The 13,041-nt window shown below is 43.7% G+C and overlaps 1 protein-coding gene across 1 annotated transcript; it reads left to right on the forward strand.

Annotated features, from left to right (window-relative positions):
* On the forward strand, positions 1,894–3,899 carry LOC8081236. Its single transcript, XM_002463681.2, has 2 exons — positions 1,894–3,434; positions 3,581–3,899. The coding sequence occupies exon 1, from the start codon at positions 2,099–2,101 to the stop codon at positions 3,275–3,277; it is 1,179 nt and encodes a 392-aa protein (XP_002463726.1). The 5' UTR covers positions 1,894–2,098; the 3' UTR covers positions 3,278–3,434; positions 3,581–3,899.

The raw sequence follows: 13,041 nt of genomic DNA on the forward strand, positions 1-13,041 counted from the left end.
ATTATCTTTGTTCTTCAATATTATGAATATGACTTTGTTCTACTTCAATATATTGCTTATGACTTTGCTCTACTTGTTTATATTCAAGATTATATTGTTCTTAGTTTATCATAGTTATGTACTTGGCTTAGTTAGATTTGATCTATATACATGCTTAGGATCGTATAGCGTTTATCCATCGGATCCATGGGTAAATGATAGATATTGTGTAGGCGTGGTGCTTATACCGTATTTATCTGCGATTGTACCCAATATGCCAGATCGTGGGGTGGTTCGTGATAGTGACAGCTTCATTGATTCTTATATAGTCCCCCTCTCGTGTATTGGGCTGGCAGAGCAACATTATTACAGGGGAGTGATTGCTATGTTTCTCATATTCCTTGCTAATATCACTATGCATGGGCGTAGTCTTGTCTCGCAATGATTGCTAAGTATGCTTGCACTAACTATGATATGCTAGACTATATAGTTGAGAATAACTTAGGAAATATTCTTGTAGTTCGTTCTAATACCATGCTAATGACTTTCTAGAATATCTAATTGAGGTGCTTATCATATTTATTATGTGGCTAGATCAGATTAGTTATCCTTGTCACTATTATTATTTCATATATCCTTTATGTGACACTTATCCTGTATGATGAGTTAGATATAATGTTCTCAATTATACATGCAATGATAGATGCTCAATCTCATATTCTATTCTGTAATCATTAGTGATGATTTCTAATCCCTTCCCAGTGGTAAAAATATAAATAACGATACCTGGAATACTTCTCGGTTAAAATGCTACATCGGTATTAATCTGTGCGCTTGCAGATCCCATTCATTATTTATTTAGAAGAGCAATTGCATATTTCAATACCGCGTCTCTCATGTCATGCTGGGGATGACAACTTGGCTTAAGTGGTGTGAGGGATAGGTTTGGTATTTTTGGCACCGTTGCTAGATTTAGAACTTAGTCTATTTTTAGTAATGATGTTAAGAATACCCAACAATAGGGAATCTGAAATATTTTGCAAAATATTTGGAGAAATAAACAAGGCCTTAGTTCCAATTTAAAGGCACAGTCGTAGCACTTTCGTTTGTTTGATAAATATTATCTAATTATGACTAATTAGGTTCAAAAAAATTATCTCACAAATTACAGGCAAATTGTGTAATTAGTTATTTTTTTATCTATATTTAATGTTTTATGCATGTGCTGTAAGATTTGATGTGACGGAGAATGTCGTTTATTCTTGTGCTTGTCGTTACAATCGAAACGGGAAACAAAACCACAATATGATTTTTTTTTGCAAACCTCAAATTGTTAAGCGAAGTTACAAATTGTTATGCCAAGTTACTTTATTCGTGAAAAAAAATGCAAATCTCTTTTTTAGAAATCCAATAATTTAATTTTTTTATGACATTTCTATAAAAGATATAAGTATTATTAGAATAATTATAGATATATTTTTATACTATAAATTTACTTGAGACGTATATGCTAATACTATTTATAATAAACTTGGTTAAATTTGAATTAGTTTCATCGGCACAAATCACATAATTGCATTCTTTTATGGATGAAGAGAGTATATTATATTATATATTTATAATATATTTTCAAAATTGATATACATAAAGTCTTTTGCCAAAAATGATAAAGCCTTTTCCTTTGAGGGAATCCACTCTACTGTGACCGTATAAAAATTGAAATTTATTTCATTGCAAACTTTGTTGTGTATAGTTGAACTTGAATCTGTCCTACTATCAGTATAATAAATATAAGTAGTCAAAAGTCAAAACACGACCGCAACACTAATCTTTATCCATTCAACATCCATTACTTTAATATAGAAGATAGTACAAGTTTACCCTTTGTTTGCTTCGGCGAGTTGGAGCCGAGTTGCGTGGCGTGGCCGTCCGTGTCTCTCCTTGCCGTGTCTTGTCCAGAAAGAAGTTCCCATCTGAAATCAAACCAACACCACCGATCTACGACTAGCCCTTTGCCCTTTGCCCTTTCCCTCTCCTCGATCCGCCGCCAGCACGGAATGTGGATCGTGTCTGCCTCCCGCCCGTCTCGGGTCCCCGCCGGCAGCCCGGAGCGTCAGCCATGCCTGCGGCCCAGCCTCCCTTCCCTATCTACGTGCTGAACTGCGTCGTGGATACGGCTGACCTTACCGGCAAGCCAGAGCCAGGGCGAGGGCGAGCGTGGTCGGAGATCCCGTGCGCAAGCAGGAGGGCTTACGGATGCGGGAACAACATCCAGGAGGCGGTGGAAGGCCTCGTGCTCTACGCGCGTCTCGACGACGCCCCGCATCTCAACTCTTCCCTGGCCATCCGCATGAGCGAGGGCGCGCGCCGGAGGTTCGAGTTGGAGCTCGATCCTGACTACTACCGCCGCAGGGATGCCAAGCTCCCCAGCGACTTGATTGGAATCGCCCGTGTCGAGATGGCTGAGGAGCACGGCATCACCGCCATCATTCTGTGCTTCACACGCCCGGGGTTCTTCTATCATCAGTCTGACCTCGTCTACTACCTCGTCTACGATTCCATCAGCAGATCGCTCTCCATGTTCCACAAATGTGTCTACGACGGCGTCTGCTCGTTGAAGACCGTCGTTCCCAAGCGCACCGACGGTGGCGACGACTACAAGCTGTTCCTTTTGGGCCACAAGGTATCGTCTCCCAAAGATGACGTTCTCTGGGTGGGCTCTCTGTCGTCGTCTGACGGCGGCACCGGGGTGCCGGCCAAGTTGAAGAGCATGGACTTTCCGAGGGGGCTAATTCACAAACGATTCAAAGTGGACGTGGCCTTCTCTTGCCAACGCAAGGCTTTCTGGGGAGATCTCAAGCAAGGCCTCTTGTACTACGACCGGCAGACCAGTGATTTCGGCTTCATCAAGCTTCCCCGCGAGTACAAGGTTGACATGGATAGTGGCGGTGATGAGCCTGTGCCGCCGGTCACCTACTCCCGGACCATGGGCTGTGTTGGGGACTCCATCTGGTTTGTCTGCATCGATGTGCCCTCTCATTACACCAATGCTGTGGTGTGCATATGGGAACTGGTATTGCCTGAGGAGCAGGAGCAGGAGCAGGTGAAGGGGAAGGGAGCGGGATGGAAGGAAGTTGTTGAAGAGGTTCCTGCCAAGGTGCTCTGGGAGCTGTCCAGTTTCAAGAAGGCAGGATTGCCAGCGGCGCCATTGCAGTACCCGATCCTCACGCCAGATGGTGCCCTATGCTTCGATCGTGCTGGTCGACCAGAGCAGATTCCAAAATCCGCCTCCTTTTGAGGATCACTTCTGCATCTTTGACATGCGCTACCCCATTACTGAATCCATTATCATGTACCCTTCTTCCAGCTTCCTCGATAACAAGCAATGTTCCCTCCAGAGGAGTTCTGCGGAAGACTGCCGCGCAGCAGGGCTCGAGGCAATGACATGGAGTAAGGTTGTTCCACTGCCACACTGCTTCATCTGATCCGCGTGTGACTTGTCAAATGCTTCTCCTTACTATATATGCCTTCTAGCTGCATAACATGACATTGCCTGTTCTATCATCTCTGTCTGAATCCTGGATTGTTTTTTTTTTTGCAGCTCTCTATCGATTAATAGTCAAGGAGCATGATGAAAGGCATCGATACAACAGTAGCACATCTTCCTTGGATCCGTACTCATGGTTGCTAGGTTGCTCTTGCTAGTTTGGTTCATGTTGGGAAGTAACAAACGTGCTTCTGGGCTTTATTTTGCTTACGTACTTTGTTTCATTTATGGCATGGATGTTTTAACACTCCTCCCATAAGTTTCATTTATGTGCTTTGTATATTTCTTTATCGTGTTTGCTCCATCGAATTTTGCAAGTGTTTAGACAGTGCCTTAAATGACCTGGTATAGCTAATCGAACTATATTTGATGATCTCAAGGACTCATGAACATGTGAAGTTTCATGCCCTTGTTCGACTGTACTCCCTCCGTTCCAAATTGGAAGTCGTTTTGGCTTTTCTAGATACCTACCTTTTACTATGTATCTTGACAAGTGTATATTTAGATGCGTAGTACAAAACATGTACCTAGAAAAAGCCAAAATGACATACAATTTTGATCGGAGGGAGTATCTTCTGCGAGCAGATTGATAGCATGAGTTGTTAGTAGTGTTCCCATAGCTGGTGCAGTCATACTTTCTTAAACTGTTGGGGATTGGAATCAGGTGCTATTGTTAAGCTTGCCTGCAGCATCCAACTTTGACCACTTCCATAGAGATGCCCGATGCATGAGTATGCTCTACGACTTAACAATCATATCTAATTTCATTTCAATGTACTTGGACCTGTCGACATGATTTTTCTTGAGCTGAACCTGTTTTTTTTTTGTAAAAAAAACACATCGATGTTGTGCAATGTATTGTATGTGCCTTCCCTGATGATCTGGTATTTCCTTTTGTTGTTTGGAAAGAGTTGGAGAACCTTGACCTCTAGGGGTGAAGAAAGCTTGATGTGCATGGTTTCATGATCAACCTATTCCGCTGGTTTGGGTCTTCAAACTTTGTTTTGGTATACGGATTGAGTAGACAGCAGCTAAGAGTTGAACCAGTAAAAATTATGCCATTTTTTGTTGTCTGCTTGGTTGATTTTTGTAACTGTCATGATTATTGGATTGTTTTGGCTTGTTATTTGGTGATGCATGTGTAGCACCAATTTAAATTCCTGGGTTGTTCTGAAGTTCTTGAACCACACCTGTTGTAAATTGGGAGCAATTTTGGGAATTAGTTCAGGCATTAGCAAGATAGAGGGGCTATATTTGATGATCTTTCATCAAGGAGAAACATGTGGTTTTCAAATGATTTCATGCCCTTGTACTGAGTATGTTCTATGACTCAACCATCATATCTAATTTGATTTCAATGTTACTAGACCTGCGCTCTACTTAACCTGTTAGACTCTAGTCATGTACGGTTGACTGGAATTTCCAAACTTCTTGTGTATGGTTTCATGATCAGCAAATTCTGCTTCGCGGAGCTTTCTTTCTATATACAGATAGATTATCCATGCTAAGAATTGAATCGATCATCCATCTCTCTCTCTCTCTCTCTCTCTCTCTCTCTCAAATCCTGGCTAATGGTGATGCATTGTCTTATTCAAATTCATGGGTGGTTAGAGCAACTCTAGTAGGGTTCTTGAGCTCTCTTAGCCTCTACTACGGACTTTAAATTTGTTAGGACACCAAAATCCTTCCACCAAACCCCATTTTCGTTGGCATAACACATTGGCCCTCATCCTCCATCGCATGTCCTAGCCTTAGCGTGTGCTCTCTCTCTCTCTCTCTCTCTCTCTCTCTCTCTCTCTCTCTCTCTCTCTCTCTCTTTCTCTCTCCCCCTGCGTAGCAGTGAGCTTCGGCGGTGCCCTCCCCTCTAGCTGTGCGGCGGCTTGCATGGGCGTGGCACTCAAAGGCACGGCCTGCCATGGATCCTGCCACCTCTCCCATCCAGGCGCTTCTCCTAGCAACCCTCCACTCCGGCAATGCCCGCAGCGACTGTGGTGGTGTAGGCCTTGCACATGCGCGACACCCTGAAGGCATGGATCCAGCGTTCCCTATAGTCGCGGGTTTAATCCTCCATTTACGTCCCTGTCCAAAGGAAAAAGAAAGAGACAACAACAAGTGACATAATAGGTTTGGAGGCCTAAATTTGAGTTTTGCTGTTAGAGTTAAAAAAAGCTCCAAGAAATAGAGGAGCACCAAAAGTAAAAGCCTTGTTTTGGTCTTTGAAACCGGCATATGGCTCAAGTTCTTGATTGACTTCTTATACCTACCTATAGCGGCAGCAGTTTCAGCTCCAGACTTCCAGTGCAGTCCTACTGGCAGTTTGTGTAGCTAGATACTGCCATCCGAATGAATGGGATCTGACACTGATACGTTTCGTTTCTGTCTCACGAATTGTCGTCAAATTTTGTATAGCAAATAGTAGAATGCAACTTTGTATGCTCTCTAGGACTAGAGAAGCTAAGGTTGGATTGTAAGCAGTATTCCATCCCAAATTATAAGACATTTAATTTTTTTAACCCCAAATTTGACTACTCGTCTTATTCAAAAAATTTATATAAACATAGTTAAATTTAAATTATTCTTGAAGAGCTTTTACTAATAAACCAAGCCACGGCAAAAGAAGTGATATTTTGCATAAAATTATAAATAAAAGGAGTGGTCAAACTTAATATTAAAAAAGTCAAACGTCTTATAATTTAGGATGAATTGAGTATATGTTGTAACATTGCAGGGACGGTGAGGAAGCAAAAGTTATGGCATACTTGGAGGGGTTTGCAGAAACAAAAAGTTGTAGCATGCTCGAGTCTAACAGCTTGTGAGTTTTTTTTTGGGTCTGTCTACTTAAAACTTGGGTGATTTTTATCCTTGTGTCACCCGTGTGACCAAACAACAAATATCACCCAAATCAAACAAAAGTCCAAAACGGGTAATTCTAAGGCTTCTGTCACACAAAATCTAAAACCACTAGATCTCAAATCAACGTACCAAACAAAAATACATCATATATAGATAAAAACATAAAACAAAATAATTTAATCATATCTATACAAATTAAATCAGATCTATACTATGAAAAGCAAATTTAAAAATAATCACAAAGAACAAAACATATAAAAAACAAATTCAATCAGATTTATTCTATAAAAGGCAAATAAAAAGGATGATCATATGAACATAACAGAGAAAACATACATAATATAACAAATCAAAAACTTACAGCACTATAACAAATAAGTTACAGTGCATGCGTCAGTGTAAAATATACATATATATATACACTGTAAGTACACTAGAACCATATTAAACTGTATATCCTACTTGCCATAGTTGTTCATGAATTTATCAAATATATCAAAATGATCTCAAGAACTGAAGTATTACCGGAGAATACCGGAGTGTTTACCTAGCTAAATGAATAGATCAAGACAATTGTATCTAAAAACAAAACACTGCACTGACACTTACTTGTCAGGCTTTAACACTATGACACAAAAAAACATGTCAGATCAATCTAGAGTTAGACGCAGAAAAAAACATGTGACCACAGGCAAAGAATCGCACGGGTGAGAAACAGATTTACCGTTTTTTTTTGTTGACATGTGCAAGTACAACCTGATCGCTTATTGATGGCATTGGTTGCCCATAAGCTCAGTAGGAAACGAGTAGCTGTTAAGCTCAAGAATTGATAAGTTTGGAGTGGAGTAAAATAAAGTTGTGTCTGAACATGTATGTTTAGCCAATATGTCATGTCAGAGACTGAGTATTGTGAGTATTGTTTTCAGTTTTGTGTTAAGAGTCTTGTTTTGTAATGATATTGTTGATTCTATGATAATAAAGCTCTTTTTGGCAAAGAGATGGGTGTCCTATAGTAATCTTGTGTCCAAATCTTTTAAAACTAGGTACAATGCAAGTAAATCATTTTTTGTTGTATGATTTGCATTACCAAATATTACCTTGGCGTTAGCACAAATATTAGATAAATCATTTTTGGTGATGTGATTTGTATTTATATTTACTAAATATCATCGTAATGTTGTAGAAGAGTTTCATCTCCTAAAACTATATATCTCTACTCCATGTTATAGCATATGCATGAAACCTTCGTTGAGACTGCCAACTACGTGTTTGATTCACATCTACCGTCCACTAGCCCCACGATCCGCGTCAAGTGCATCAAATGAACCTCCCGCCGTTCGCACTTGCTTCCGGGAGACGAGTCGGAGTCAGAGTCGACGTGCCCGTGTCTCCTTCCAACTCCTGTCCACAAGTTCCGTCTGGATCTCATCTCCCCTCCTCAAACCCTAGCAACACACCGATCTAAATCACTACCGGATTCAGGAGCTTTGCCGTGTGCCTTAGGCACACGGCAAAGTGGCACAGTAGCGGACGGTGAAGATCCTCTTTGTCGTGCGCCATCCGTCGGGCACACGGCAAAATCTAACGATGTGTGTCTTTTTGGCACTCGGCACACAAAAGCAACCTAACAGCCGAGGTCGCAGTAACGGCTAGCTTTGCCGTGTGCCAGATCACAAGGCTCACGACAAAGTAATTATTTTTAAAAAAGAGAAAATGAGCTTTGTCGTGTGCTGCCTGACCAGGCACACGACAAAATAATTATTTTTAAAAACCACAGCTTTGCCGTAGGCTGCCTGACCAGGCGCACGGCAAAATAAGGAGTTTTGCCGTGTGTTGCCCGACCATGCGCACGGCAAAGGCTATTCCCAGCTACCATCTTTGTCGTGCGCCTTGGGCAAAAGCTCACGGCAAACAAGATGTCCTTTTACCGATCTGGATATGATCTAGCCCTACCCCTTTCCCCTTCCTCCACCAGCGCGGCGCGTCTGCCATGGCTGCGGCCCGGCGTGCGTCCCCCTCCTGTCTACCTACTCAACCAGAACTTGCTCGTGGGCAACGGCCATGCCGGCAAGGGAGGCGAAGGCCGAAGGGTGGGCTGATCCCAACGTGAATGTGGGCTACGGCAAAGCTTACCGGCAAGGCAGAGGAAGGGTGGACTAGCATCGAGATCGCTCGCAGGGAGGCTTACGGATGCGGGCACAACATATGGAGCAGGCGCTGAATGGCCTCAGTCTCTGCGTGCGCCTCGGCGACGACCCGCTTGTCACCTCCACATTGGGCATCCGCATCAGCCACCCACGATGCGCGTCAGAGATTCATCTCTGAGCTTGGGCTCGATAAGCGTGTGAGAGAGACATCTCGGGGCTTGGGCTCGCTGCGCGTGAGAGATTCATCTCGGAGCTTGGGCTCGCCTCCCTCGACGAGGAGGAGGAGGAGGAGGAGGAGGAGGAGGAGGAGGAGGAGGAGGACGGGGTGCCTTCCCTGGTCCACATCATGATGCAGGACCAGGACCTTTTGATCATGCATGCATGGTCCTGTTGCTCGAGCACTGCTTTTCCAAGATGTCCTTTTACCTCGTCTACGACCGCACCGACGCATCCCTCTCCATGGTTGGCTGTGTGCCAGATTCCCTCAAAGTCATCCCTATGTGTATGCCCTTCCCCAAGCGCACCTCCGATGGCGCTTACCAGCTATTCTTCTTGGCTCGTGAGCGTGATGATGGCCGGCTGCCCCTGGCTTCGCCGCCCTTTCTCTGCGTGTTCTCTCCGGTGACGGTGACCGGGACCGGGACGAACTGGAATGTGCCGGTTAGCGTCTTCAAAAGATTCAGACCTTCTCTTTTCAAGACAAGGGCTTCTGGGCCGATCGTCTCGCAAGCCCTCATCTACTGCAACCTGGACACCACCAGTGATCTGCTGCATCGAGTTGCCTGGCGAGTGCCAGCTTAACTTGGAGGAGAGATGTTGAACTGCCCTCTGTCGATGAAGGTGACCCGGACCATAGCCTGCGTCGGGGATTCCATCTGGTTCGTCTGCATTCATCGCGGCGAGCACCACGCTGATGACTCGGTGGCGATATGATGTGGACTCTGGAACTGTCTGGGGGGCAGTGGAAGAATGAGGCAAGGTTTCCTGTCAGAGACCTCTGGATGTTCGATGGTTTCAAGGAGGCGGGGTTGCCGGAGGCGAAAGTGGGGTACCCTCTCCTCACGGCGGATGGTGCCCTCTGCCTTGTGGTGACTGGTGACTGGCCAGTTCTTTGGATACTCTTATTCAGATGTTTCTTGGGTGGATCACATTTGCACATTTGACGTTCACAACAAGAGGCTCCTGTGGCATGGGTCTGTTCACGACCACGCTTTCACTGAGACAGTTGCCTTCCCTCCAGATTTCTTCCCAATGAAGCATGGTTCACACAAGAGGAAGTTTGATGAACTACGTCCTGCGGCAGGGCCTTGCTTTGCTGCGCCATGGCGTAAGGTGGTTCTACTACCACAATGTTTCATTTTTATATATCTTTGTGGTTCATGCTTGTGGAGCTTGCGGGCTTCATCTCCTTATATCTTAATTGTCTTAGCTACATGGCATGCCATAGCTAGCAGCCTAGCACTATCATCTAATAAGTCCTGGGTTGTTTTGTTTTGCAGCAATGGACCGATTAAAGGGTCAGAGGGTCAGGGTCAGGGAGAGCCTGGTGACAGGAATCAAAGCAAAAGTCGCACGTCTTCAGCTGGATCCAGATTTTTTTGTTGCCAGATTGCTCTTACTTCTGAGCTTTGTTTTAATTCTTGCTCTGGATGTTTAAGACTCCTCCCTTCAGTTTACCCTAAACCTTTAGGTACTTATCTTTTGATTGTGGCACATCTGTGAAACGTGAATTTATGTCCGCGCTTATAATGTTCTGTGTGCCGAGCCTGTTGTTTGTTATTATTCTTATATAAAAACCATGATGGCGGAGGGATGTCAATCCATCATTGTTCACATTAATTGGAGAAGCCGGGTGTTCTTTTTGTTCCTTTTATGGGGGCAGAAAGCTAGATATCCACGTGTAATATCCGGACAAAACTAGATATGCACTATATATGAGTTTTAGAAGTCAAATCTCACATATAGCTACAAATAAGGGGTAATATCAAAAGACAATGCACAAATATATAACGTACTTAATATAAAAGAGATAACCTTTATTAGCAAACAGCGGATAGACAACTCCAAACTTCGGGTATTAACTTCTCTCTACAGGATCCAACTGACTGGTTGATCACAAGCCTAAACTTCTCCTGAGGTTTGGGAGAAAAAGCAAGAGTGAGTCCATGTCAAACTCCACAAGTATAGCAACTAGATTGTATAGCTCCCACAATCTCATGATCGATGTGACATAAATAATGTAAAACATTAAATAATAAATAATGGGCATATTCAACACACAAGAATCATCATCGTCGCAGCAAGAATCCCCAAGGCCGCTCCTGACCGTGAGCTCGGCTAGTATACTAGTTTTTAACCCTCTGCAGAGGTTGCACATCTTTACCCATGAGTCATGATTTACCCTTTCGCCCGAGGTAGCTAATCTCTTAACCCCCTTCCAAGGGAGGTCGGCAGGGATCACTATGAAGTCTTTCAAAGGTTCGTCTAACAAGTTAGGGCTGCTTGGTTTTATTAGTCAGTCCGTGTGATTCACCCGCAGGAATCCACGGTCTGCTATTCCCCAATTGCGCCACAACGGGTAACCGCTAACGAGCTAGAAAAGTTACTCATACTTAACTAAAGCCAGAGCCATTATAGCCCTCATGGTTGCACTGTTGTCCCGGTTATCACTTACAGATAAATCATCAAGTGGCTAAAAAGTCATTTTTATCATTTATTACTTAACATTAATCTAGTCACACGATCATGGTCACAGAAATAAAATCCAAATGCTATACTTGCCTTGATCCAAAGGCTCTTGCTGATCTTTCTAAATGTCCAAGTACTGATCTTGCTTGTTGTAGCACTCTTGATCACCACAGATTATTCACCGTCTAATCACGATCATCGATCACACAAACAATCGAAGAAAACATACATGAAACAAACAAGGCTACAATTAGAACAGTACACCAATCATATGAAAACAGTATAAAAAGTTTATAAAATGATTCTACGCAGCGCTATGATTTCATAGACGTAAAGATCGCGAAAATCAGAGCTAAAACGGAGAAGTTATGAATTTTCTAAGATTTTATATAGAAAAGTAATTAATTAAATAATATCACGAAAATAAAAAGTTTCAAACTGATGAACTAAGTTTACTAATATGTAGATCTTTCAAAAACGAATCTAGTGCAATTTGAATGGACCAAATCGGGTTTAAAATGAGCACTTTATGATCAAAACAATTCTAGTGGCAAAACTGTAATTTTCAGAAAACGTATTTTCTTTTAAACCGATGATAATACGCTTTTAAAATTGAGAAAACTTATTCAGCGGAATACGCGTCGGACTGCGGGTTATTTCTTAAAAAGGACAGGGGGTCTTTAGAAAAATTGTCGGCCGAAGGGGTATCGGCCAATCTGGTCCACTAGATCTCGAGTGAACGGTCAGGATTAAACAGAGGGGGCGAGAGGGGATCTCCCAGCCGGCCGACCACCGGAACAGAACCTCCGGCGGCGGCGCCATTGGTGGCCTCGCCGGAGTTGGTGGGGAATACGCTACAGCGGACCAAACTATGATTTAAAAGCATGGGGAGCAAGAGAAGCTTCAGGCGCACTCACCTAGGGCCAAATCGTGAGCGAAGAAGACTTGAAACGACTCGGCGACGATGGATGGCGGACCGGGTGCTCTGCAGAAATTTCGGCATGGTTAACACTCGACCAGAAGCCAGAAGAGAGTACGGGGAAAGGCTTGACAGCTTCGTTACTTAGTCACGGTGCTCGGCAAGCGATCAAATTCGATGGGACGGCAGCGAAACTCGAAACCCACGACGGCGGCTCCGCTCTGCGCGTGCAGAGATCCAAATCGGGGGGGGGGGGTTCTAGCGGCTAGGTGGCTCGGGGTGCTGCACGGATGGCAAAGAGGAGTCGCGGAAGAGGGCACGGAGTTTTATAGCCACTCAGGACATACATTGGCAAGGAATCCCGAGAAGTTCGGGATTTTGGAAACCCCGGTGCCGAGAGTCCTATCCGGCCACGATGAGGAAGAAAGGAAGGGGAGGGAAAGATCTGACGCGTGGGTCCAGGCGGTCAGCGAGAGAGGAAAGGAGGAGGGTGCCCGCATTGCTTCCTGGGCTGGCCAGGCTTCGCGGCCCACGAAGGCAGAAGGAGGGGAGGGGAAACCAGGCCGGTGCTGCGCATTGCTGGGCCAAGCCAGAGGGGGAAAAGGGAAAGGGAAGGGCTGGGCCTTCGGGCCAGAAAGAGAGAGAAGGGGTTCTGTCTTTTTATTTTCTTATTTCTTATTTCTTTTATGTTTTGTTTTTTCTAAATCTTTTTTCAAGAGAATTTTGAGGATGAATAAATGCAAACCAAAAGCAATCATCACAAAATAAAATATGTTTCAGCATGAATGCACAAAACATTGTTACTAAGCTTATGATAAATTTTAATTAAATGAAAAATATTATTTTTCCTATGTTCCATGAGCACAACCATACAAAAATTGAATTAATTTAGCTTTATTTCGAAAAGA

Source organism: Sorghum bicolor, chromosome 1 (genome assembly GCF_000003195.3).
Source record: "Sorghum bicolor cultivar BTx623 chromosome 1, Sorghum_bicolor_NCBIv3, whole genome shotgun sequence".
NCBI classification, from domain to species: domain Eukaryota; kingdom Viridiplantae; phylum Streptophyta; class Magnoliopsida; order Poales; family Poaceae; genus Sorghum; species Sorghum bicolor.